Raw genomic sequence first — 26,951 nt, forward strand, 5'->3', positions numbered from 1 at the left:
GGAGTCCTGGGATCAAGCCCCACATCGGGCTCCTCCACTGGGAGCCTGCTTCTTCCTCTCCCACTCCCCCTGCTTGTGTTCCCTCTCTCGCTGGCTGTCTCTATCTCTGTCAAATAAATAAATAAAATATTAAAAAATATATTTTATTTATGTATTTGAAAGACAGAGAGAGAGAGAGAGAACAAGCAGGGAGGAGCAGCAGAGGGAGAGGGAGAAGCAGGCTCCCTGCTCGTGGGGCTCGATCCTAGGACCCTGGGATCATGACCTGCGTCAAAGGCAGCTGCTTAACTCACTGAGCCACCCAGGTGCCCCTCTTTCTTTAACTCATATAAAAATTGGCAGATAATACCTTATTATACTATCATGTAAGTTTACAGTAAATTAATGTAATAATGTATCTAAGTACATTTTGAATACAGTTGAGGATATTATTTCAATTACGCCACTCTACCCAATTTAATACAATCATCTATTGCATTTACCTTATTTATTTATTTATAAAGATTTATTTATTTATTTTAGAGAGAGAGCCTGCAAGTAGGGGATGGGAGAGAGTGAGAGGGAGAGAAGCAGACTTCCGCTGCGTGCGGAGACCAGGTGGTGTATCCATGACCCACGATCTGGAGATCATGACCTGAACTGAAATCAAGAGTGGGATGCCCGACCGACTGAGCCACTCAGGCGCCGCTTTACCACCTATATTTAAAATGTGAAGAGTAAAATTATGGAAAAATTCTATTAGCGAAATCTTTGGCAAGATTATGAAATAATTGGAAGAAACCACAATGATTATGAATCAGTTTGGTAGGGTGGTTTCGCCTATTTAGAGTTAGCTAACTGAAGTAAGGTAGCTTTCAGTAGATGTTTAACTTGTTGATTTTAATCATCAAATATAAAAATTATTTGTGACATTAAGGATCTTAAAACCCAATACAACTAAACTCTAATGGACTTTGTCATTTTAAAGATTTATTTATTTATTTATTTATTTGAGAGAGAGAGAGCACAGCACGTAAGCAAGGGGAGGGAGGGCCAGAAATGGTGGGAAAAGGAGAGGGAAAGAATCTCAACAGACACTGTGCTGAGCGTGGACCCGGATGTGGGGCTCGATCTCATGACCCTGAGATCATGACCTGAGCCTAAACCAAGAGCTGGTTGCATAACTGACTGAGCCACCCAGGTGTCCCAGACTTCTGTCATTTTTAAATTGGTGCAGTTGCTACAGTATCTTGTTTTCCTCATCCCTCCTGTGAATTGATCCAGTGTATCTTACATCAATGTATAAATTATTTCTGATCATAAAATATTTCCTTAATTATCTATAAAGTAGTATGGGGGTTTTAATCTGGAATTCATAAAACTAAAAGCAGACATTGCTATATCTTTTCAATTTTACAGAGTAATATATTAAAAAGTATATTTTTCGAGATTAACTCTAAATGTTTTTTGTCAGTTTCATGTTGGACATTCGAACAAGCAAACCAAAAACCAATACCATGTACTGTCTGCACTTCATAAAAGAAGTAACTCTGCAGAACCAAAAATTAATTGAGGAAACCATAATAACAAGAGAAACTGAAATCCTCCATAAGCAAGAACTAGAAACATTTTACAGTCACATGTATTTCTATATACACCAACAGACCTCATTTTTCTTTTCCTATTGCAGAATATTGGACATCTCCTCACTTAACCCAGATTACCATTTGCAAACCCCTGCTGTGGTGTGATGGGCTTCAGTGTAGTGGGTGGGTGTGGTGGGTGGGAGCGGGTAAGTCTGTGAGTACCTTGAATGTGTTTGCAAAAATACATCTATCTATACACATTGGTCCTTTTCTGGGAAGAGGATTTGTAACTTTCAGACAATTATCAATTGTGTCCTTGATTCCAAAAAGAATAAGAATCCATCCGAATAGTCTTTTTCAGTATTGACAGTGGTGAATCTCTTTTGTTTCCTTGTTGCTCTTAACTTTTAATAATTGACAAAAAGAACTCAGTTTAAAGGGATATTCATTTGGTCATTTCATAGGATCCTTTCACATATAAAAAACTGAGATGATACATCAGTATCAAATATTGCTTTTGTAAAATATGAAAGCTGTTGCCGTATTCTCATAGGTACCACTTAAGTGACAGTTGCTGGGTTTTCTTTCTGCAGTGGTGCCTTTGGGAAGAATGATCGGCCCTGTGACTTTGAGCATATTAATGTATTATGCCCACCTTATTCAAGAAAAGATTTAGGGGTGCCTGGGTGGCACAGTGGTTAAGCGTCTGCCTTCAGCTCAGGGCGTGATCCCAGCGTTATGGGATCGAGCCCCACATCAGGCTCCTCCGCTGTGAGCCTGCTTCTTCCTCTCCCTCTCCCCCTGCTTGTGTTCCCTTTCTCGCTGTCTGTCTCTATCTCTGTCAAATAAATAAATAAAATCTTAAAAAAAAAAAAGATTTAAAGCGCTTCCTAAATCCATGCGCAAAACAATAGACAACATGTAAAGTATGTGATAAAAGCAAGTATACAAGAAACTTAGATTAAAAAAAAAAAAAGATGATTTGAAGCCAAATGTTAGTACCTAAAACATGTGCCTCAGGCCCCCGCACTTTTGCTCGACGCGCAATTCAAAATTGAATCCAGTCGATCTTCACAGTAATCAGCACAAAGGGGACAGTTTGTGGGGTTAGAGCGGGGAAAGAATGGGGGTCAGCAAAACTAGCTTGAACCTGCAGAGTCTGGCTCGAATGAGCACAAGCCCATTCGGGCTAGGACAGGCCAGGGTGACCTGGTTGGAAGCACAGGCGTGAGGCCTCCTTCCCCCAGACGGTGGAGTGCTTCTGGCTTCTGTTAGCAGGGAGCGCTCCTGGGAGAGAGAAAGAGGGCGAGTCCACACGTACTCCTTCTGGAGCCCAGGAGTCTGTCCTACCCCATTTCTGCCACTTCCCGCCACAGTCTTCTCGGTGGCTGTGGCCTTCCCTCCTTCCCTCCTTTCCATTCTTCCTTCTGTAAGTATTTCCTGAACCCCGGGGTGCCTGCTGCTCTGCTGGGAGAAAGTTGGCCTCTGAGGAAGCTGATGGTCTTCTAGAGAAGTCAGCAGTGACCCTCGGGGTGAAAAGTGATCTACTAAGGGAGGTAAAGTGTCCCTAGGGAACCTGCCTTCATGCTGTCACGTGTTAATCTGTAAATGATTGGAATATTTGGCAAAGAGAAATCCACATATTTGAGGGACTTTAGAGTTGCATTGGCTGATTCTGCGGGAGCCTGAAATCACCCCCGATTTAAATATGGGCCGGCAATCAGACTGGGAGCGTGGACCTGCGAGGGAGACTTTCTGAAGGGGCTGGCCAGGCAAGAAGAGTGGGCAAGGATGTCCTCATCTCTCCTAAAAGACAAGGGGGTGTAGCTTCTCAGCACACATTTCCCGAGAGCTTGGCAGTGCTCCCAACAAGCACAGTCTGACGTTTTGGAGACCCTGCCGGCTGTCATCGTGTGTCACTGCTGGAACCCTTCCCTCTCACACACCAACACACACACACACACACACACACACACACACTCTCTCTCTCTCAAAAAAAGGGGGAAACAAAACCAGAGAACCTGCAGTTTGAATTTAGATGTACGAGAAAAAGTGACAGCCTTAACATTCGCCAAATTTAAAGAGACAACATTAAATGGTAAGTTGTATTTTAAGATATCAAACGCCGAAATGTTAGACTTTCAGAAATACGAAGGTTTTAAAATGTCAAAACTAGGCATTAAAAAAAAATTCCAGAGATGTAATTTCAAAATGACAAAATGAAATAGCGTATCGTTCTGAAAGGTACTTTTGTGAAAATCAAGGTGTTTGATTTCGGCAGGTGGTGGTTTTGTGGTTCTGGCATTTATTTTACGTTCCCAGCAAGGACCTGGGAGAGAACAGCTTCGCGGACTATGGCAGAGTTAGAGTGACTGGCGTTTTTGTAGTTCTCATTAACAGGTTTGAATCCACCAGGATGAATGGTGCGGGCGGGTTGCTTGAGCCTCTGGCTATACTCGAATTTTCTTTGATAGGCAACTACAGGAGGACCTCTGGCAAGAAATGGTGGAACGGAGGGTTGGCTAAAGCGGCAGCATCTTCTCTCGAATTGGACTGTGTCTCCTGCTTCCTCCTGCTCTAGTTGCCAACCCCCCCCCTTTGCCCCACTTGGCTTATAGATCTGCTTACCAGCCCATGAGCTCTTTGATGTCGGAGGGAAGCCTGTGTGTATGGAAAGGATTATTTACAGTAACTGCTGTTAACTTCATATTTACTTTACTACAGTTACATGTGCAAAAATCCTAGTTTTGCTTGTGTTTTGAACCTCAGTGAATAAATCTTATCAACTATTTTTAAATCTAGTAGAAGAAAGACAATCACCTTTGTATTTTCTTTGCCTAATATTTAATTAATTCACGTCAAACAAATGATGCTTATTTAAATAATCAGAGCCATTTTCGAAGGTAGTTCATTGAATTCTTTTGAATATTTTACACTGCTATCATGCATTTAATATGTTATATTTTCCTTTGAAGTGTTTCCAGTGACTGACAGGACAACTTGATGTGCAAACAATCAAAAGCTTTCCAAGCACTTAAAAGTGCTCTTATAATAAATTAAACTTACAAAGCAAACAACCTCTGTGAAATGTTCAACTTCTGTTTAAAAATATCCATTTTATTACTCTTTTTCAGCTTAAAACGGGAAGGTAGATATGTTGGAGTATCTTAAATCACTTATATAACAAATAGAGATTGTTCATAAAATTTACTAAAAAATATGAATTGTATGACTTTGTGTGATTTCAGTTCTTTACTTAATTCTAAATATTCCCAAAGCTGAAAAGACACTTGCCACTGTGACAGAAACTTCCAGTTCCTCTCCTATATCTTATCTTCCTTCCCTCTGTAACAGGCATTCGCAAACTTTTTCTGTGAAAGGCCGGATAGAAAATTTTTTAGGCTTTGTGGACCACACACAGGCTCTGTCACAATTATCTTTTTTCTTTCTTTCTTTTTTAAATAACCATTAAAAATGTAAAAACCATTCGTGGGGCGCCTGGGTGGCTCAGCTGGTTAAGTGCCTGCCTTCAGCTCACCTCACGATCTCAGGGTCCTGTGATCAAGACTGGGCTCCATGCTCAGCAGGGAGTCTGCTTCTCCCTTTCCCTCTGCCCCTTCCCCCCGGCGTGTGTGCTCTCTCTCTCTTTTGCTCTCTCTCTCTCAAATAAATAATCTTTAAAAAAACGTAAAAACCATTTTTAACCCTCTGGCTGTAAAAACACAGTGGGCTGAACTTGGTCTGTGAGTTGGAGTTTGTTGACCCCCTGTTTGATAATTTAAAAATTCTTTTTTTTAATTAATTAATTTATTTTTATGTAAGCTTTACGCCCAAGGTGGGGCTTGAACTCATGACCCTAAGATCAAGAGTCACATACTCTACCTACTAAACCAGGCAGGCACCCCTAATCAGAGAAATTTTCAGGACACTTGGCTGGCTCAGTCCATGGAGCATGCAACTCTTGATCTCAGGGCTGCTAGTTTTGGGGTTTTTTTTTTAGTGGGACACATTTCCCAGACTCCTTGTAGCTAGGCAAGATTAATTTCTGCCCTCTTTCCTTCAGAATGGAATGCAGACCTAGTGGTGCACCATCTTGGCCCTGTGGTCAAGAACAGCATGGTGGGAATGGCAGAGCGTCTAGAGGAAAGGAGGGGGCTCCTTGGCACCATGGGACGCTGTAACACTCCCACAACTCACAGAACGGTGTTGACATACCAGCCTAGACTTTTATGTGAGAGAAAAGTAAATTTCTATCCAGTTGATGTCACTATAACCTGAAGCCAAATCTATTTTTGAACTAATCCACTTTCAAGGGGACAGATTTCATAACCCAAGGTATCTCAAGTTAGTGAGTCAAAAGTTCATAATCACGTTATGGTTGTCATGAAAATTAGCTAGTTCTTTAGTAATTGCTAATCGCTTTCATCTCTTTCTCATTTTCATGATAAAATCCTGCATCCCTCACCCAGATGTACAGAAATTTTAATGCTATTTCATTGGATTTTTATTATTTTATTTTATTTTATTAAGATTTTATTTATTTGTTTGAGAGAGAGAGCATGAGTGGGGGACGGGGAGAGGGAGAAGCAGGCTCCCCACTGAGCAGGGATCCCCATGCAGGGCTTGGTCCCAGGACCCTGAGAACATGACCTGAGCTGAAGGCAAGCCCTTAACCAACTGAGCCACCCAGGCGCCCCTCATTGGATCTTCAAATTCTCTTCATAGTTTATTAGAAATTCCAATGATATTGGGGTGCCTGGCTGGCTCAGTTGGTAGAGCATGCGATCCTTGATTTCGGGGTCCTGAGTTCAAGCCCCATTTTGGACAAGGGGCCTACTTGGGTAAAAAAGTCCCAATGACATTGTTTCGGTGTCTTGTTTTGGGTGTTTGTTTGATTGGCTGGTTTCTCTTAAGAAGGCAGGGCTGTTTGTGTGTGAGGACATAAAGATACTTGAACATTCTGCTGTAAATTGGGACCTGAGGTGGGGGGTGCTCCAATCGGATAGGGGGCCACCAAATGTGGGGCCGTAATCGGGTGCAGGCTGGCCTGGCCGTTTGGGTGATGAAAGAATTTGCCTGGGGCAGAGCAAAAGAAATAGAAGTTTATTAAATACACCTCATGGGAACGGGCAGGACAGCAGAGGGAGAGACTGTCTGCCAGGAGGTGGCGTTAAGGGGCCACAGTTGGGGGGGGAGTAAGGGCGTATGAGAACATATGGAATTTTCCCTTTTTTGGTAATCTTAGGAACTGTGCTTGGTTGTAATTGGTCAGTTAGGACCTATGGTTATTTCGAGGTGGATCACTTGATGAAGCTGTTTGCATTCAGCTCAGTGGTCCCTGTGGGCCCTGTGGGCCCTTTGGCCTTGATCACATTTTCATCGCTCCATCCTGCTGCCTAAAAGCAGCCTCTGTATGAGGAACGAAGGACGTTGGGATTCGACTCTGAAGGCCCTCCATCAAGGCTCCCTCACTGCCTTCTTCCTGAGACCCAGTGTCTGACTGGTAGAGGCCATGGCCATAGCTGCCTTTCTTCCTGGCTCCTTGTTTCTGACCCTCAGTTTTGATAATTTGCTCTGACTTCTCAGGTTATAGAGCTCTGGCTTCTGTTTGCCAGGTTCCTTCCAAAATGGAATCTACTTTCAAGTCTTCATTCGGTGATATGGCCCGCTTTAGGGTGAAGTACTTGGCACATAGCAGAGAGTTCATGAATGTTAATTCTCTTACTCCTAATGCTTTTGGAAATTAGAATAAAGGCATAATTTTTGCTGACGCTTCTCATTTCTGTACTTAAAAAATAAAAGCATACAATATAAATGCATTTTGCTAGAATTAAGAATTAGTCTCTTCACACATGAAAGTTGAAGGATGGGTAGAAAGCATGTAGAATTTATTGAAAATGTTTTGTCATGAAGAAGCTGGGACATATTTTCTTCAAAATAGGAATTGACTCCCTGAGAGTACTTTCCTTGAGTGGCCCGATTTTTGCTGTAAGTTCTAAATGATGGATGGGAATTTAGTCATTTTTGTTTGATACATGTTTTCCAGTTGAGGTTCTTCTTGGATAAGTACTGACTTAGCGAGTATTTTCCAAATGGCTTGCGTCTCAATTTTCAGATTGTGGGCTTTACATATTTGGAGAAATTTTGTGTGCTGCTTTTTACCTGCAATCTCAGGATGCTTTACTTTATTTGTGGAAAATAAGAAAGGGTAAAAAAGGTATGGCTTAACCAAAATCTGCTAAGGGGACTTCTCATATTATTTATGAAACTGGAAATGGCTTAAGTGTTGGCCCTCAGTTATTTGCTTCATGCAGTGTCCTTAAAACATTTGTCTTACTCAGGTAGGCATATACTGAAGAGTACATATCTTTTTGGTATGTTTATTTGACTTGCCTTTGGGATACATGTTTTTAAAATCTACTCAAAAGTGGAGTTCGATCTCCGGGTCTGAGTTCGAGCCCCACGTTGGTGTTAGAACCTACTTAAAAAAAAAATAAATCAGGGGCGCCTGGGTGGCGCAGTCGTTAAGCATCTGCCTTCGGCTCAGGGCGTGTTCCCAGCGTTCTGGGATCGAGCCCCACATCAGGTTCCTCTGCTGGGAGCCTGCTTCTTCCTCTCCCACTCCCCCTGCTTGTGTTCCCTCTCTCGCTGGCTGTCTATGTCAAATAAATAAAATCTTTAAAAATAAATCAATCAAATCAAATCAAATTAATACTTAAGGTGGAGTTAGGAATGTTTATTGAGAATCTGTAGCTATTTTATTTTGGAATATTGAAATTTAAGGGACTATTATAACACATTTCAAATATTTTCCTAGGTTGTCATGTTATATCAACTTAATAATAATGATTTACTAAGTTCTTCATCAAGTTTGAAGTTAATTAAAAATAAAAGCTTTCTAGCAGTATGAATGGTTGAAGTTTTTCTTCGTATACGTATTTTTTTCTTAGCAACTGGCATTTTTGAAGTAGCTTGTTCCTGATTATTGACCTTTAAAAATACCAAATAAACTTGTTTAAGAAGTGCAGGCTTTATGCACGAAGGTATTCTCCTGCCATCAGATACATAATATTTTCCTTTTAAAGTCTGGTGTCACTTAGCTCTATAGGATCCAATGTTCCAGACTAGGGATAAGTTGGGACTTAGTTTGTACCTGCAACTCAGTTTATACATTTTTTTGTTTTTTTCTGCTATGATTTATACCCTGTTGTAGATCAGCTTACTAATGACTAATGAATCACAGCTGAAGGCAGAATATAAAATGTATTGCTTGCTTGTAAGAAATCTTAAGATTTAAAAGAAACCTCAGGGCAAAGAGTGATTTTGGACAAATAGGGCTCTAGAACACAGATGTCACAGAATTCTCTTGTCACCTTTTAAGCAGAGCATCATGTCATAGTAGATATCCCTACTAAACTCTTGATGTTTCTTAGGAACTAAAAGCTACATCTTCATGTGAATGCTGTTGGGCTGCATATGGCAATGTATGTCTCCTACAGTCAGGAGTAGATGGATTAGTAAACATCCTTTAAAAATCTTTCTTATAGGGGCACCTGGGTGGCTCAGTTGGTTAAGCATCTGCCTTCGGCTCAGGTCATGATCTCAGGGTCCCGGGAACAAGCCCCACCACGTTGGGCTCCCTGCTCAGTGGGTAGTCTGTTTCTAGCTCTCTCTTTCACTCTCTCTCTCTCAAATAAATAAAATCTTAAAAGAAAAATCTGTCTTATAAAACTCACCTTAATTTTATGGGAAGGTGCTCAAGAGATCATGTTTAAGTAAAAAACTGATACATAGATAAATGTGTAACATATAATTTTGGTATATATATTTCTATTTATATCATTCCTTTATATATAGTAATTATCAAATATCATAAAATGTTAGTAATATTTAATTTGTAATTATATGTAAGTTAACATTTACAGGTAAAATACTATTTCGCTCTTAGTCTGAGCCACCTAGTCACCCCTCTTCTGCCATATTTCTCATGTTTGTGTCCTCTTTATTTCTTTTTTTTTTTTTAAGATTTTATTTATTTATTTGCCAGAGAGAGAGAGAGAGCACAAGCAGGGGGAGCAGCAGGCAGAGAGAGAAGCAGGCTCCCTGCTGAGAAAGGAGCCTGATGTGGGGCTCCATCCCAGAACCCTGGGGTCATGCCCTGAGCTGAAGGCAGATGCTTACCAACTGAGCCACCCAGGTGCCCCCTCCTCTTTCTTTCTGTAGCTTCTTCCCTGGTTAACCACAGTAGAAATTGCAGCAGGAATTTAAGTAGTGCTTGTTATGTGCTAGGCATCGCTGTAAGGCCCGTACCTGCCATCCAAGGTCACGTATAGTGACCTAAGAGGTAGATAGTATCATCTCCCATTTTAAGATGATGTGACAAAACTGAGGGTACGCGGCTTGCCAAAAGTTAATCTGGATCCATAGGCCATGTCCTTAAGTACCAAACTGTCCTGATCTCTAAGTATCTTATTTTGCCTCCAGGGTTGTTTCTGTAATTTCTAGAATAAACAGCCACATTTCTGCGTCTGGACCTAACGTCAGGTTTCTTCCTTTGCCTCGAGTAGGGGTCAGCAAGCTATATAACGTAGACCAGATCTGTCCTCATCTGCTCCCCACTGATGTAGGAGAAACATTAGGGTTCGAAGGCAATAGCCAAGAAAGAATTCTTGAGGCATCTTTGGTGCAGGAAGGTGGTTTTATTAAAGCACAGGGACAGGACCCGTGGGCAGAAAGAGCTGCAGTGGGGTCATGAGGAGTGGCCTATTATATACTTTGAAGTTGGGAGGGGGTTAGGGAGAGCATAAATCTCTAAGGAATTTTGGAAGCAAGGTCTCCAGGACTTTGAGGGGGCTAGTAGCTATTGTTGGGAAAGGGTCATTTATGAGTGTCTAATACAACCTGAGTCATGAGACCCTTCAGATGTATATCGGTGGGTCATAATGCTTGGGGGATGATTGCTGACATGTATCTTTGAGGGGTAGAGATAAAGGAAGTTTCCACAGGAATTCTTATTTTATTTTGTTTTAATGTTTTATTATTTTATTTTTAAAATTCCAAAGGAATTATTTATTTTTTAAGATTTTCTTTATTTGTCAGAGAGAGAGCAAGACCATGAGCAGGGGGAGGGGCAGAGGGAGAGAGAGAAGCAGGCTCCCCGCTGAGCAAGGAGCCTGTTGGGGGAGGGGGAAGGGGGAGGATGACTCCTGAGATCATGACTTGAGCCCAAGGTAGACATTTAACCAACTGAGACACCCAGGCGCCCCTCCAAAGGAATGTTTGTATGTTAAAGTGGGGTTCCAGGATCTTGGGTGTTGGGCTAAGAGTGCCTTTTGTCCGTAGCAAAGTAGTAACAGCCAGGCAGCTGAGTCCCTAGAGGAATGTCGCTCTGCCTGTTTCAAGGGCTTGTCAATGGGCTGTAGGTAGTAAGGAAATTTAATAATTTTTCTTCTGTCTTTGTTTCCCACATCAGGCACCAGTCCTGCTTTTGTAAATAAAGTTTTACTGGAACCCAGTCCTGCCTGTTCAGTTGCATGTTGCCCGGCTGCTTTCTCAGTACAAAAGCGGAGTTGAGAGTTGCGACCGAGACCACAAGGCCTGCAAAGCCTTGAATATTTACCTTTTTGTTCTTTAAAGAAAAAGTTTGCTGACCCCTGGTCTAAAATACAGTTTCTAGATCCAGCCATTCCGGTTACGGTTACTATGGCTGTGTAACAGTTAACTCCAAATCTTAGCATTTATCACGCTCCCAGATTCTGTGGGGCAGGAATTCCGACAGGGCACAGCATTTCTTTTCAGTCCCCACACCTGGGGACTGGAGCAGTGGGGGCTCCACAGGCCTCACTCCCTAGCCCTGTGTGCTCTTGCGCCAGGGTCTCTCCGGTATGGCAGCTTCAGGCCTCCAGAGCTCTGACACGGTAGCTCAGCTTTCCCCGTGCGTGTGTCCCCAGAGAGAGCGGAATGGAAGCTGTCCCACCTTTTCTGACTAGTCTGGGAAGTCGCATAGTGCCACTTCTTCTGTGTTCTGTTGCTCAAGGCCGTCACAAGGAGCCACTCCAGTTCAAATAGATGGAACATAGGTGTCGCCTCTCAATGAAGGGTGTTTATGTCAAATTGTAAGAAGGGTAGGAGGTGAATATATATTGCTGTGATTATGTCTGGAAGATAAAAGTACCACCGCCACCCACCTACCCGTCTTTAACTGTAGATATCGTAGCACCCCCGTGGACCTTAACAGCAACATCATTTAGGGTCCTAGGCTAACAAATCTTCTGCCATGTGCTGCCTCCTCTCTAAAACCTTCATTCATCTTGGTACCTGGAAGTCATGTTCATTGTTTCCCTGTCAGTAGAAAACACCTGCAATGTCATGATTTATAAAAACGTATTTTGGTCATGCACATGAGCAATATTTATTTTTCATACATATTTGGTCTTCATCCATGGTTCCTGGCTCACAGCTCCCAAAACCCTAGGCAGGCATTTCCTGAGCGATAGGAGCATCTTTTGTTAGAATATTGGCTCTCCTGTCCTCAGTTCCTGAAATCCCTTCAGACCCAGGAGGGTGTAATGGGTATCTTGTTATTCGTAACAAGCTCCTTTCCACCACAATGGGGTTTATGTTAATAAAGTGAGTTTTGGAAAACACCTGAGGAAGGGGGCTGGTTGCTAGGGGAACCAACCTTGAATAAAGGGTTGGAACTTTCAGTTCCACCCCTTGATTTCCAGGGCGGGGGGTTGGGGGAATGCTAGAGGTTGAACCAATTACCAATGGTTAATGATGTAATCAATCATGTCTATGTAATGAAGCCTCCATAAAACCCAAAAGGATGGCGCTCAGAGAGCTTCCGGGATGGAGAACACTTGGAAATGTGGGGAAAGTGGCCGGCCTGGAGAGCCATGGAGGCTACACGCCCTTTCCCTAGCTATACCTTTTGCCCTATGCAGCTCTTCTCTTTGGCTGTTTCTGAGTTACATCCGGTTATCCAGTAAGTCAAATGTTTCTCTGCTTTCTGCGTTCTGTGAGCCCATCTAGCAAATTAATAGAACCCAAGGAGAGGGTTGTGGGAATCTGATTTATAGCCAGTTATTAGAAGCACAGGTGACAACTTGGACTAGCACTTGGCCTCAGAAATCGGGGGGGGGGCAGTTTTATAGCATTGAGCCTTTAATCTGTAGAAGCTGGTGCTGCCTCAGGGTAGATAGTGTGAGAATTGAGTTGAATGGTAGGAGACCCAGCTGGTGTCCAAGGTTGGCTTGCTGGTGTGGGGAACCTAAACCCCCCCTCCATTGAAATTGGGTCCCAGAACCCAAATAACATCAAAGTCTAAATCGAAACACCGAGGATTACTCCCAGCCTCTACCTCTGTTCTTGTACGTGTGTTAATAATCAGTATGTTTGTTTTTCTGAGTCCGAAATCAAATCTTAAAATCTGGAAGTGATTGCTTTTCCTCCCTGTGCCTAAGCAAGGCCTCTGCTCTGCCCTCAGTTTAAAATTTTCATTACACCTTTCTGGGGGCTGCAGAAATTCTATGTAAAAGGGATGCCACTGTGACCATCTCAGACGATGTGAAATGTGTATGTGATAGGAGGGCACCAGGACACTTGTCTTGAAGATGAATGTATATCTCACACACAACTAAGAAAAGTCAATGGACATTATTTAAAAAACATTGTGGGTGGTGAGGTTGATGTCTCAGTGTCATCCATTGGTTCTGCTACTGACTTGCTTATGTGTGGACTAACCTCTTTGCAGGGGTAATTTTTCGTGGTCTTTGGAGAGTAAGGTTCTGCAGGGTTCCTTTGGGATTTACCAAAAGAAAGGGAAAGGTAAAAAGAAAGAGAGTAGATCATGAACCCTTCTTGTTGGTCGTCTGGCGAATGAATCCTTTAATAGGTAGTAGAAAAAAGAAACTTCCCTTTGATATTTAAAGGACTTTATCTATTTATTTTTTAAAGAAAGTATAATAGGAAATAACATTTTGTTGTTCTACCACATACGTTCTTGGGGTAATAAGCTTGAATGAGACTTTTAGTTGGCAAACTGGATAGTCATTACAGTTCATCTCAGGAAATAATACTTTTCCACCCCTTACAAAATTTCTGCCTAAGTCAGGGGTCAGCAGAGTGGCCTACTGGCCACATCAAGCCCTCCACTTGTTTTTGTAAATAAAGTTTTAGTGGAACTCAGTCCAGCCCATTCATTGACATGTTGTCTTTGGCTGCTTTCTCACTATGTAGTGACAGTATTGAGCACTCATGAGAGAGGTCATGTGGTCTGCAAGGCGAAATATTTACTCTCCGGACATTTACAGAAAACGTTTGCTGACCCAAAACATGTTGCTACTTGAATTAATTTTGTACATTTATTTTTCCATTTAGTTGTCCGCTAATACAGTGAATCAATCACAGGGCAAATTTTAGTAAGGTTATATTTAACCTGACACTGAATTTTGTATTTAGATAGTGTAAAGGTATCCGGAGAAATCAAGATGCCTCTTCATTTTGGTTCTTGTCTGACTGGACCTGAGAAATAAGCTCTCTAAAAAAGGAATTTAGTCTTTAGGGTTCATTCACATCCTTAATTTTTTAAAAAACATTTCAAAAGAATTAATGAGACCAAAATAAGAGGTCAAGACAAGAAGCTAGGAACTTATGAGATGAACTCTTTAGAAAAAGCAATTATTAATAACACCCTATTAATGTGCAATGATATTTGGTTAAAAGAAATTTGTGGAGAGATTTCCACTGACTTTCCAGAATGGCTGCAGTCGTGGGAGTCCTTGCCCATAAGGACAGAATATTTGGTCACGTACTGATAATGCAGACTGTGATCATAGGAAGTGCCACATGGGCCACACTTGCTGGGAAGGAGAGGCTAGCGCCTGTGAACTGTACTCACAGAAGGACAGAAATCTTTCTGGTCGAAGAATACAGAGTTGTCTGAGAATGTAGGTATGGGAGTTCATAGAATTCATAGTCAGAGTTAGTAGATCTCTGGAATTTGTTTTTCTCCCCTCCCAGCATAACCCGCCCTCTCCTCCAACTGGGAGTAGAGGAATAAGTCTGCTCTAAACATAGGAAAATGGTAGAGTCCGCTTTAATTAAAGGCTTTTTAGGGTCATAATCATGACTGTCAGAATTTCAAGAAATAAGGAGCCTAAGAGATGAGCTAGACCAGAGATTTTTTTAAAAAAATATTTTATTAATTTGAGACACATACATGAACAGGAGCGGGGGGGGGGGCCGAAGGGGGCAGAGGGACAAGCAGACTCCCCACTGAGTGGGGAACTGGATCCGTGGTTCGAGATCATGACCTGACCCTAAGTCGGACGCTTAACCAACTGAGCCACCCAGGTACCCCCTAGACCAGAGATTTTGAACTCTTGCTCCTGGGTCTATGGTTCTGTGTCTTCTCTGGGGCCCTCGCAGCTGGAGGTCCTGGGGGTCGATCAGTGTCGCTCCCTCTCCTTCCAGCTGAAATAGCTATGCTTCTGTTTTCTGTGTACTGCCTTGCACCTAAGATTTGCTATATGAATAGTTTTTAGTAAAATGATTTGAAATCATAGATCCTAGGGCAGCTCTTCAAATTTTTCTGATGAAGGACCTGCAGCGGCCACAATGTGGGTGAGTTCACCTGGCTCATACTGAGAATTAGCCTAGAGCGGCACTTAGCATCTAGCTCTTTTGTGCTCAATCAAGGGCTTTTATCTATGATTCTATAATGAGGAGGAGCTGACTCTCATGCCTTAATCCACTGAGACAAAGGGTAAGCCTTTGTATTTTTAATACCCTTGCTTAAGAGTATTAAAACAATAGTTTAGTATTTGTCAGCTATTGTGACTTTTGTCATCACACTATAATAGTAGTTCTCAAGTTTTTGTATGCATAATAATCACCTGGGGAACTCAGTATAAAAAAAAAATCAGTTTCCCATTGATCCTTCTTAGAAATTCTGCTTTGGAATATCTGGATTTTTTTTTTTTTTAAAGATTTTATTTATTTGACAGAGATAGAGACAGCCAGCGAGAGAGGGAACACAAGCAGGGGGAGTGGGAGAGGAAGAAGCAGGCTCATAGCAGAAGAGCCTGATGTGGGGCTCGATCCCACAACGCCGGGATCACGCCCTGAGCCGAAGGCAGACGCCCAACCGCTGTGCCACCCAGGCGCCCCTGGAATATCTGGATTTTAATCAGACACCCCAGATGCTTCTGATACAATGGTCCATGCACCATTGTTTACAAAATACTGTCATAAAGCTTTATGGCTGCATCTTTAAGGCCACCAGTACTAGTATTCCTTGGTACCACGCCCTCTATGGAGGCAAACTGTGACCAAGTAGATGACGTTAGACTGGGAGGCTGTGCCAGTCTGTGCGGCAATAAGGGACCAACCCCATCATTGGCATTCTACTGGGATGGCGTCTGTCGTGCAACTCGGTCATCAAAAATGTGTCGTGTCAGAAGTGGCCACGGAAGGGGAAGAGAGATGTAAAATCATGTTCCATAAATTTGTTGTTGAACTCTAACAAACATATAGAGAGAAGCACCATCATGAGTGTGCAGTTGAAGGGATTTTTATAACAGAGCACACTTTAACCAGCCAGATCAAGAAGCAGAACTTAAAACAAACCTTTTGTTCCTTTTCCAGTCTTTAATCCACCCCCATCCCCAGTAAGTGTACCTAACACATAAGGTTTGTTTTTTTTTTTTAAGATTTTATTTGGTTTTTTAAGTAATGTCTACACCCGACGTGGGGCTCGACCCACAACCCCGAGATCGAGAGTCTCCACTGACTAAGCCAGCCAGGACCCCCCAACATAGAGGATTTTTCTGAGTTCAGGTTTAGAAATAGCTTTTAAAAATATTTATTTTTATTTTTTTAAAGATTTTATTTATTTATTTGGCAGAAAGACCGCCAGCGAGAGAGGGAACACAAGCAGGGGGAGTGGGAGAGGAAGAAGCAGGCTCCCAGCAGAGCAGCCTGACGTGGGGCTCGATCCCAGAAAGCCAGGATCACACCCTGAGCCGAAGGCAGAGGCTTAACGACTGTGCCACCCAGGCGCCCCGAGATTTTTTTTTTTACCAGTTATCTCTCTTGTTTATTTATAAAGCATAAGTGAAATATGAGTATTCCTTCACAGGCATAACCAGCTTTCACAAAGCCATGCAGCTAAATTAAAATTATCTTCCCCAAAGTAAGGGCCTGGGCCGAAGGCAGACGCTTAACTACTGAGTCACCCAGGTGCCTGGCTTTTTTTTTTTTTTTTTTTGAAGATTCCATTTATTTATTTGACAGCAAGAGAATGGACAAGCAGGGGGAGCAGCAGAGGCCGAGGGAGAAGCAGGCTCCCCAGTGAGCAGAGAACCAGACGTGGGGCTTAATCCCAGGACCCCAGGATCATGACCTGAGCCGAAGGCAGATGCTTAACTGATGGAGCCACCCAGGCGCCCCAGGTTTAGAAGTAGCTTAAATCTCTTTCTATTACATGCCGTTGGTCAGAACAATGGCATGTGGACCTCAGCCCAACTGCAAAGGGTACTGGGAAATGTGTCCTTTGTTTCTAGGAAGTGAATCAGTGTGGTTAACATAATATTTTCTCCATTATAGTTAAGTTTATAATCTAGAATATAATCTCATGGTCCAAATAATGATACTTTCTATGCTTATCTATGGGTGTGGCAGATTAAATAAAAGCTTGCTTGCTTGCTTTCCTTCTTTCTTATTTCAAGATTTTATTTATTTTATTTTTTTTCAAGACTTTATTTGAGAGAGAGAGAGAGGATAAGCAGGGGAAGGGGGAGAGGGAGGAGGAGAAGCAGACTCCCACTGAGCAGGGAGCCTGTTGCAGCGCTTGATCCCAGGACCCCAGGATCATGACCTGAACCAAAGGCAGGTGCCCAAACAACTGAGCTACCCAGGCTCCCCTAAAGATTTTATTTTTTAAGTAATCTCTGTACCCAGGATCAAGTGTCACATGCTCCACTGACTGAGCCGGACAGGCGCCCCCAAAGCTTACATACTTTCTAACTTAATTCTTCGTTTTTCTTTATCTTTTACTTTTCTTTAAAATTAAATTCATTCCCAAATAGATATGTATTTATGTTAATGGTTACTTGAATACTATTAGATGGAGTTGTGGATGGCTGGTAATTTAGAGAAGGTAAAATGATGTGAACTTCTAGGGACAACTCATTCGTCAAACATGTCCCAAATAGCATATTAATTTCATGGGAATGAACATTAGTCCTGATGGGTTCTGGGCTCCTGAAGAATGTCCAGGTATGCACTTGTTGTGTCTTTAAATCACCAGATCAATTTCTCTACTTCGCTTGCTTTCTTACCCGTATCTCTTTGACGTTTGAAATTGGTAGTTGTCTTTCTAATCTTTGTGAAACCCTTAAGCTTACTCATTAAACACTTGGTGGTCAGCTGTGTTGTTTCACATACAAGTGATTTGTTCCTTTTTATTGCTTAGTAGTATTCTGTTGTAGGGATGTACTGCATTTTGTTGATTCACCAGATATTGGACAATTGAATTGTTTTCAGTGGTTACCAGTATGAATAAAGTGACTATGTACACGGGCATAGAAGTCTTTGTATGGACTAGAATTCACAACCCTGAGATCAAGAGTCGCATACTCCACTGACTGAGCCAGTCAGGTGCCGTTGTCTACAAATGTGGGCTCCCCTCAAAATTTAATAGCCCACAGTTGACCAGAAGACTTACCAATAACATAAAGAGCCAATTAACACTATTTTGTATGTTATATGTATTATATACTGTATTCTTAAAATAAGCTAGAGAGAAGAAAATGTTTTTAAAATCATAAGGAAGAGAAAATAGATTTACAATACTGTATTTACTAAAAAAAAAAATCCATGTATAAGTGGATCCGCGCAGTTCAAACCCGTGTTGTGTAAGGGTCATATGTGTATCCTGTTTCTCCACCATCCTAACAACAGTGTAATTTCCTTTCTTGCGTTTCCTTCTGATCTTTATCCAAAAGTCTCTGTTGGTAAGTGGGGGACTGCAAATGCCTTTTGTGATTTAGTTTGGCTCTGATATTGTGTTCTTAAGTTCAACCTTTCAGTGTGCTCCTCTGTTCAGATAGCTTTTATTTTTCTTACTTGGAATTACTTTCCTAGGATGAATATCTCTGAATAGTATTACTGGCATAAAAGACGTAAGTTTTTACATTCATTTTAATATGAATTAATTCTTTGTTTTCTAAATTTGTACCAGTTAGGAAATGTCCATTTCCAATCTGTATAGGCCCTGCTGTACCAAAGATAGTTTTTGAATAAACCATCCTTTCTGTACATCTTGAGAAAGCAGCTGTGCCAGTTTGCAAGCCTCTAACAGTAACAGTAATAACTTCTTTCTTAAAGATCCTATATAAGAAACAGACAATATGCTAAGTCAGAATTCTAGTGCTAAATAAAATCCGCACAACAGATTAAGATTTGAAGTATGGAAAGAAAGGAAATGAGTTTAGAAAGATAAATCTGTTTGTGCACTGAGTAAGGATAGTATTTTATGCAATAAAGCCTCCTTAAGTAAACATTTGATGGAAGGAATAAAATCTTACTTGGCACATAAATCTTTTTTATTAACGGCAAGGTTGTGTGTATAAGTGAGCACTAATGTACCCAAGGGAAGAAGAAATAGAAGGAGCGATTATGGCAAATAAGATGAGGGCAGAACTGTTTCACTGTTCGTCATAAATTGGTCCAAAATTGTTTAACCAAAACTAAGGAAGGATAGATGGCCATCCTGCTGGCACTTTACGTAACAGTGAAGCTAATATTTAATCAATAGCAACTTTCTCTAAGGGCTCTGCCTGCTCTTAAATCCTGATGTAATTCAGGTCTGAATGGAAAGGCTTTCCTGCCCTTCTGCCTTTTGATTTCCATAGCTTAACTGAAAATGGAACAACAACAAAAATAACTCAGATGTAGCTTTCTGATGGCAGAGCTGCTGCTTTTATACAGAGCTAGCAGCATTTCAATGTGTGGAATTCTCTGGAGTAGTGTTACCTGAAGACGTTTGGACAAGGAAGAGCCTTGCTGTCTTGCTCGGAATGAGTGCTGTAGCAACCTGTAGCATTTCACAAGCAAGCTCTCTTTTACGGGTGTGGACAGTGAGGGAGAACATAATGATGTAAGCGAGAGGAATGGCAAATGAAGGTGAAACCTGGCCGGGCCGAAGTGCTGGGCTGTCCTTGGGTTCAGTGCATGTGGGGTGGTGGGCCCCTCTCATTACCTATGGCATCAGCCAGCCTGGTTTGGAGTGGTAGTAACTACCTCCTAGAGATGTTGTCAGCATTAAATGAAAAGATCGCTGTCTGGCACAAGACCTCAGCAAGTTTCAAGTATATGCCAGTGTTGCATTTTTGTTTTGTTTTGTTTTGTTTTTTAGTCGTAAGAAACTGAGGACCGCTGGTGGGTTGGAGGGAGATTCATCGCAAGAACAAATAGCTCAATGTCAAATTCTCAGTCATCCCGACGAGGGGTACTTGAGTAAAGTGGTGAATTTCACTTGGATTTTTTTCTAGTTCCAAAATCTGGGAGCACCCAGGCGCTCCCAAAATCTGCTTTTAGATCTTAATTCCAGACAAAATGTTACTAAATATAAATGTCATGATCTATGCGGAGTCAGAGATTTTTTTTTTTTAAGGATGTGAGCATTTTTTTTAAGTTTATATTTTTTAGTAATTGCTGTACCCAGTGTGGGGTTCGAACTCAAGACCTTGAGATCAAGAGTCACATGCTCTTCAACTGAGCCAGACAGGTGCCCCCTTACCCCCGCCCCCCATCGTGTCCTGGGTCAGAGATCTTCTTTCCTTACTTGCAAGCTAAGAAGGTAGCCTGCTACAATTTCATGGATGCTGACAGAAGGAAGACCCAAACACCCCTGTCACAGACAAGAGACAGCGTATTGCTCACAGCCAAGCAGTAGCCAGAGTATCAGCATTTGTGTCTGTTCTGAGTGCCAGTTCCCATAGGGCAACACCAAGAGGAGCAGCTGGGTGCAGGGCATGCAGTGGTTTCCATTGCAGGAAAGGAGCCCTGAGCTTAGAGAATCCAAATCTCTTAGAGTGGAAATAATCATGTATACCCTTTGCTCCAAAGGCTGGAATGATCTCTGTCTTTCCAGGCTGCAAGCATACCTGCTCTCTGCTTGGAAGCGAAGGAGGGAAGCACTAGATCTTCGAAGTCTGCTCCCTATACGGACATCTTTGAAAAATTAGTCCTGAACAGAAGGCAGTCAGGGCCTCCGCTGGAAGGATGTGTAGAAATGGGGGCGGTCCGTGGAAAGTTGCTTTCTGAAAGTAAAATCTGAAAGCTGTGTTTATATTGGAAGATAGGAAAGGGTATAAAGAAACATTGCTTTGATGTCATATGTGACAAAATGCAACATAGAGTAAAGCACACATGGCATCTCAAGGACGGTGTTATCGGTGTTTGATGGCACCTGTCCCTTGGTGATTCTGGAGGTGGTGGTACTTGGCATCAGGGGTACCTGGTGGTTCATCAGTGGAACCCCATGGGAAGCAGCTCCCTCATGGCCTTGGAAGGCCCTGAGGAGGGATCTCTACACAAATGTGCCCCCAAGAGAGGAGTACATGGGAGAATTCACAAGGGCAAACAGGAGTTCCTCAAGAGCCTTGTTGAGGGGCCCCAGAAGCAGTGGGAGGCAGCTCTATAAGGAACTGTGGGCTCCCCAGCAGTTGGGGGAAATGAAATTCAGCAGAACACAGGTTGGATGGAGAAGGGCATCTGCTACTCCCGATTTAAAAGACTATTTCTATGGTGTGTTGATGTGTGTGTAGAAATGTTAATTTGTAAGAAAAAAAATTAACAGTAATGATGAAGTGACACGGTCAAATTGATTTACCCGTGTCCACTGGTTTTCTGATTAGTTTCTGGTCCAGATTTTATCAATGATGTGTAACTGTCAGTTGTCTGTTTCAGTGCTCACAAAGTATATTTTAGGGTACCCCAGGATATTCCTCCAATTACACTACAGAAGAAAACCTTTGGCCAAACACATTCTTTTTAAAAGATTTTACTTATTTATTTGACAGAGAGAGAGCACAAGCAGCGGAAGTGGCAGGCAGATAGAGAAGCAGGCTCCCTGCTGAGCAGGGAGCCCGACATAGGACTCGATCCCAGGATGCTGGGATCATGACCTGAGCTGAAGGCGGGCGCTTAACCACTGAGCCACCGGGGCGTCCCTGGCCAAATACATTTTGAAAATGCTGAGTATCATACCCTCCCCTCCTGGGATTTATACTTCACAAAAGCATATTAAAAACTCTAAGTTATCATGCCTTTAAGGATGCTCTTGAACTTTGTTTAAACCGACTTTTGCTAAACTCACCTGATCCCAGAATCCTCTTTTTGCCTAACATTCACGAAAATCTCATGGCACCAGTGTTTGGGAGAGCACATTGCAGAAACTGCTTTACAGTAACCTGACAGCACTGTCGCAGTTGAAGTAGTAATAAATAATAAAGGAAACTTTCAGGTTATTGACGAGCTTTTCAGCAATACCTGTTGTTATATTTGTTGCTTGTATCTAACTAAGGTCAGTTACAAACTTAAACTCTTTTCATCCTGGCGCTGCACTGTAATCCTCGCTAGTGAGAAGCTCTAATCCACCAGACATGATCTGGAATTTCTGATAGTGACATGAGAAGTTCATCCGAGCTTTTAAGAAGCCACAGTTACCACATTGAGTTGATAGGATTCTGGTGAAGGGCAAACATGCTTGGCCTTTCATGGAGCTTGAGCGGCCTTATTGGGGTACATTCCCATTTTTACAACAGGTTTCTAGAATTCACAGTCATTTGTGAATTCCTTGACTGTGTGGGATGCAAGGTTGGTCACCATTGGATAAGACTGTCTTTTTTCTTGGGTCTGTGTCAGGTTTTTATTACGTTGTCTTTGTTGCCAGGTAAAATATTAAGAATGTAGTGAAGACTTGGAGAGTAGCCTTGGTTTTCATGTTTAGAAAGCTGGATCAATTGGTGGATTTATTGGGTGTTTTTCATTATGTTTAGTGGAAGATAAATTAGTTTTTTATCTTGTTTGCATAAATCATCTATCAAATTTTATGCATGACAGCTGCTCCTTTTGAAGTTATCTCTTAAACAGGAAGTGAGATAAGACCAAGCTTGTGGAATTGGTAGGAGGTATTCTGGCAGGAGCTATCACATAATCACATGGAATATTGTGATTAATGTCACAGTGGCTAAAATTGTGATGTGGATGTTTTTTTCCCCAGTTAACATATTTCCCTTTTCTGTTTTATCATGGATTCAAGTCAGGGAGATAGGGAGGTTTCTGTTTCAACCTTGGGGCCACCGTAGAAATTTACTTAATATTTATGAGCCTCAGGTTCTAGAAGACTCATTTGGGTGAACTTTAAAAAATATATAGATTTCTTAGCCCTACCCAGATTTGCTAGATAAGAAGCTCCTAGTCTAGGGGGAGGAATGTGATTCTGTGTGCTTTGAAAGTTCCTGGAGCCTAAGTGAGTCTTCCGTGCAGCTAGGCTTTTCACCAGCATTGGGAGCCAACAGATGAGATTAAAAACCCTAGTACTTTACACCTTATGAGTCTGTTAATTCTGGTTTCTAGTTCTTGAGTAGAGCACTGATTAACTGGCATGAATGTCTTTGTCATGGCCATTCTGAGGACAAGCATTGGTGTGCTCTATTGGTTATTTCTATAGCACCTTCCTACTCAACATGAGTTCTTGAGTGTTGTGAGATGACCATCCAATCCAGGGCATTTCTGAGAGTGAAAGGGCAACAGACATAAACCAGAATTGTCCTAAGCAAACAAAGATGTATGGTCAGCCATATAGACCTAGCCTAATTCGAAGGAGAGAGAATAAGGAGAGGAAAACCCATTGAAGAAGGTCACATGGGAGTAGATTTGCCATTTCTTTTTCTGCTTCTGTCTCCATTCTGATACTTTATTCGGTACCCAAGGGAACATAGGGAGATTAGATTGGCAAACACCACTGTTGGGTGGGATCGGGGCAGGGAGGGAACAATGTTGGAATGATCTATGAACTAGATTATGTTGAGGTGTGCGGCCTTTGAATTAAATCCAGACATATCAACTCAGTCAACCACAAGAGGGAGGAAATGTTTATGCTCACCCACCATATAATCAGGGATGAGCTGGGCTCTGGGACACCAGAATAAAAGATTCCTGGCCTTCATGGAACTAACAGTATAGTCAGAAGTGTAAGTGAGTGCACAGGCCATTCAAATACTGTGTGAAGTTAAGTCCAGGTTTCCTTCGGAAAGAAGATTGCAATTTCAAATGTTGCAGGGGTCAATGTAAACCCAGAAATAATATTCAACAGGACCCCAGCCACTACCAGGAACCTCACCAAAATTCGCCATTGTTTCCCAGTCTCTCCTATTTCTTTTACTTTCACTGGCCCATTTTTACTTTCTGAATGTGGTTCTTTTTTTTTAATTAGCCAGATGTTCTTTGAGAATTGTAAAAGAACAAAAACATTTTTTGCAAACTGCCTTTTTTTAAATAAATGATTTGCTTTTGATTACAAATACTGTGTAAGACGATGCCTTCTTCTGCAAAACCAATAAATACAAGGACAAATTTTATTTTATTTTTTAAAGATTTTTATTTATTTCTAGAGAGAGCAAAGTAGGGGGGAGCATCAAGCAGAGGGAGAAGCAGGCTCCCTGCTGAGCAAGGAGCCCGATGCAGGACTGGATCCCAGGATGCTGGGATCATGATCTGAGCTGAATGCTTAACCTATTGAGCCACCCAGGCGTACGAAGAACAAATTTTAAACATGTGATTTGTCCAAGATATTTGGAAGAAAAAAAACACACCAGATTTTTTTTTCTGGTATTAAAAAAAATATATCAGTATTCCCTAACCTTTCAAAGAATACGTTAAAAGGTATGACTCAACTGGAGAAAGAGACAGACAGACAGGCAGACGGACAGAGACCATCTTACAGCTGCTTTAAATAGCTTCTGATAATTCTTCTGCTGTTACCTTTCCCTTCTGGAACTCATATCTTCTCAAAAGCGGTGAATGTATTTTTTTCTTTTCTTCTTTTTCTTTTTTTTTTTTTTCTTTTTTAAAATTTTTTTTTCTTTTTTTGTTTCTTTTTAAATTTTTTTTCTTGTTTTTTCTTTTCTATATTTTTTTAATTTTTTTCTTTTTTTTCTTTTTTTCTTTTTAAAATTTTTTCCTTTTTATAATTTTTTTCCTTTTAAAAATTTTTTCCTTTTTAAATTTTTTTGTTTTTTTGTTTTTCCTTTTCTTTTTTAAATTTTTTTGTTTTTTGTTTTTTTAAATTTTTTCCTTTTTTATTGTTTTTTGTTTTTTAATTTTTTCTTTTTTTTCCTTTTTTGTTTTTTTTTTCAACTTTTTTCTTTTTTTCTTTTTTTTGTTTTTTGTTTTTTAATTTTTTTTCTTTTTTTCTTTTTATTTCTTTTTTTAGTTTGTTTTTTTCTTTTTTTCTCCGATGCAAATGGTGATTTTATTAAAACACAGGGGTAGGACCTGCGGGTAGAAAGAGCTGCAGCCTAAAATATTTTAATGAACTGATTAATGGGGGAAAAGGAAATATTTATTGAACACCTATGTATAAGCTTTACCATAAACAACTATGCATATCAGAAAGACACTAACTTTAAAAAGGCACCAAAAAAAAAGTGAGAAAAAACCTGAATTATGGAAAGGAAAGTAAAATTTAATGAAAGACTAGAATAAAAATTAGCAAATACACATACACAAAATATACACACACAGGAACACTATGTATTGACGCACAAAGGGGAAAAGCAGTGGTCCAAGACCACTCAACATAGCTTTTTGGTTAAAGGCAAAAACAAACAAACCAGACACACACAACCAACTCTCAGGCACACACACAAAACAGTATATTTGAACAGTACAATCGGCAACACAAATTCAGAATTATTTAACAATGCTTTCTTTCTTAATACAAGAGATGCCCATGTTGGGTGTATATATCTATATCTATATCTATCTATTTTAAATGGTTTACTGTTGACTTCTTTTAAAATATACTAGAGTTACTATATGCAGCTGTTTCCTGTATTTAACAGCCTTTTCTTTTTTTTACCTCATGTGTCTAGACCTATCAAAAGTTTCAGGTTGACAGGCAAAAATGGGTTGCTTATTCTCTGTGAAATTGACCGCAATGGTTTTAAACCCTGGCCAGAAAATGTTGGCTTGCCATTTCAACACATGGAAATAGTTACATTGATGCCCAAGTTGCCATTTTCTGCAAAATGCTGTGCAACGCTGGTATCAAAGACTAGGCAATCACTGTTCATAACGGCTGTGGCGATTCCCTGGTGAATGGAGCGTGGAGTCGCTTCCCAAGTCAGCCGCCGCCTGTGACCATTTAGCTCAAGACGATAGACGAAGTTTTCAGCTTGCTTGTGTGATCCTATCAGCTGGACAATTGCGAAGAACTGCTGGTGACCGTTGTATTTTTCGTGTTTCTCCAAGACTAACATGAAGTGAACTCCAAAACAGGACTGCGTCATCACCCAGTCCACGGCACCAGGGAGATTAATGTCTGTAGCCAGGAAAACGATATCTTCTCCCTGTAGGGTCGTAATGGATTCATGCTGATGCATCAGATGGGGCATTACAGCTTCCAGAGAGCCTTGCCATTTACAGAAAGCACCAGGGCACGGGCACACATAAGGCCGAAACTCACACATCTCTTCGTGGTCTGCTTTCTCGGTGTGTGGCAAAGTTATTTCACATCCAGCAGCGGTGTATTTACATGGGAAAAGTACGGAATTGGCCACTTTCTCCATAGCCAGGTTGCGAATGGATCCCAGAGGCCCCCGACAGGACGGACAACAAGTGAGCTTCGGGCGACAGGTGGTACAAACAAGATGGCCACTGTGACACTGAAAAATGGGTGGTAACACATAATCAAAGCAGACTGGACACTCAAAAAGACTTGCCAGGTCGCTGTTGGATGTGGTTGTGCCAGCCAGGATAGGCACCCTCTGGGATGGTGTACACGTCGAGGTTCCAGGAGGTAATGCGGTTGAAGTGGGGCGGCTCATTTCTGTAGGCGGAGAGCACGGCTCAGACCGCGGTTGTCACTCAAACGCGCTCCGTCGTCGCTGCCGCTAACCCCTGCCACCGCCTCTTCCCTGAGCCGGCACCGGCACCGACGGGACTCCCTGGGCTGCCGCCGCCTCTCGAGTGTGCCCCTCAACTGTCGCCTCGAGAGCCCACCTTTCAACGGTCGCCTCCGGCGCTCGAGAGCCCACCTTTCAACGGTCGCCTCCGGCGCTCGAGAGCACGCCTGTCAACGGTCGCCTCGAT

At 41.7% G+C, this 26,951-nt stretch overlaps 2 protein-coding genes across 3 annotated transcripts in view; one reads left to right on the plus strand and one right to left on the minus strand.

The window, feature by feature from the left end:
* The window catches only part of FRMPD4 (FERM and PDZ domain containing 4), a 558,281-nt gene that overhangs the window by 64,727 nt on the left and 466,603 nt on the right, over nucleotides 1-26,951 (plus strand). The gene's annotated exons all lie outside the window — the stretch shown is intronic.
* LOC100470415 (E3 ubiquitin-protein ligase SIAH1-like) lies at nucleotides 25,838-26,686 on the minus strand. The gene has a single exon (XM_019795048.1). It carries the CDS (start codon nucleotides 26,684-26,686, stop codon nucleotides 25,838-25,840), a length of 849 nt encoding a protein of 282 aa, XP_019650607.1.

This window comes from Ailuropoda melanoleuca, chromosome X, assembly GCF_002007445.2.
Source record: "Ailuropoda melanoleuca isolate Jingjing chromosome X, ASM200744v2, whole genome shotgun sequence".
Lineage (NCBI taxonomy): Eukaryota > Metazoa > Chordata > Mammalia > Carnivora > Ursidae > Ailuropoda > Ailuropoda melanoleuca.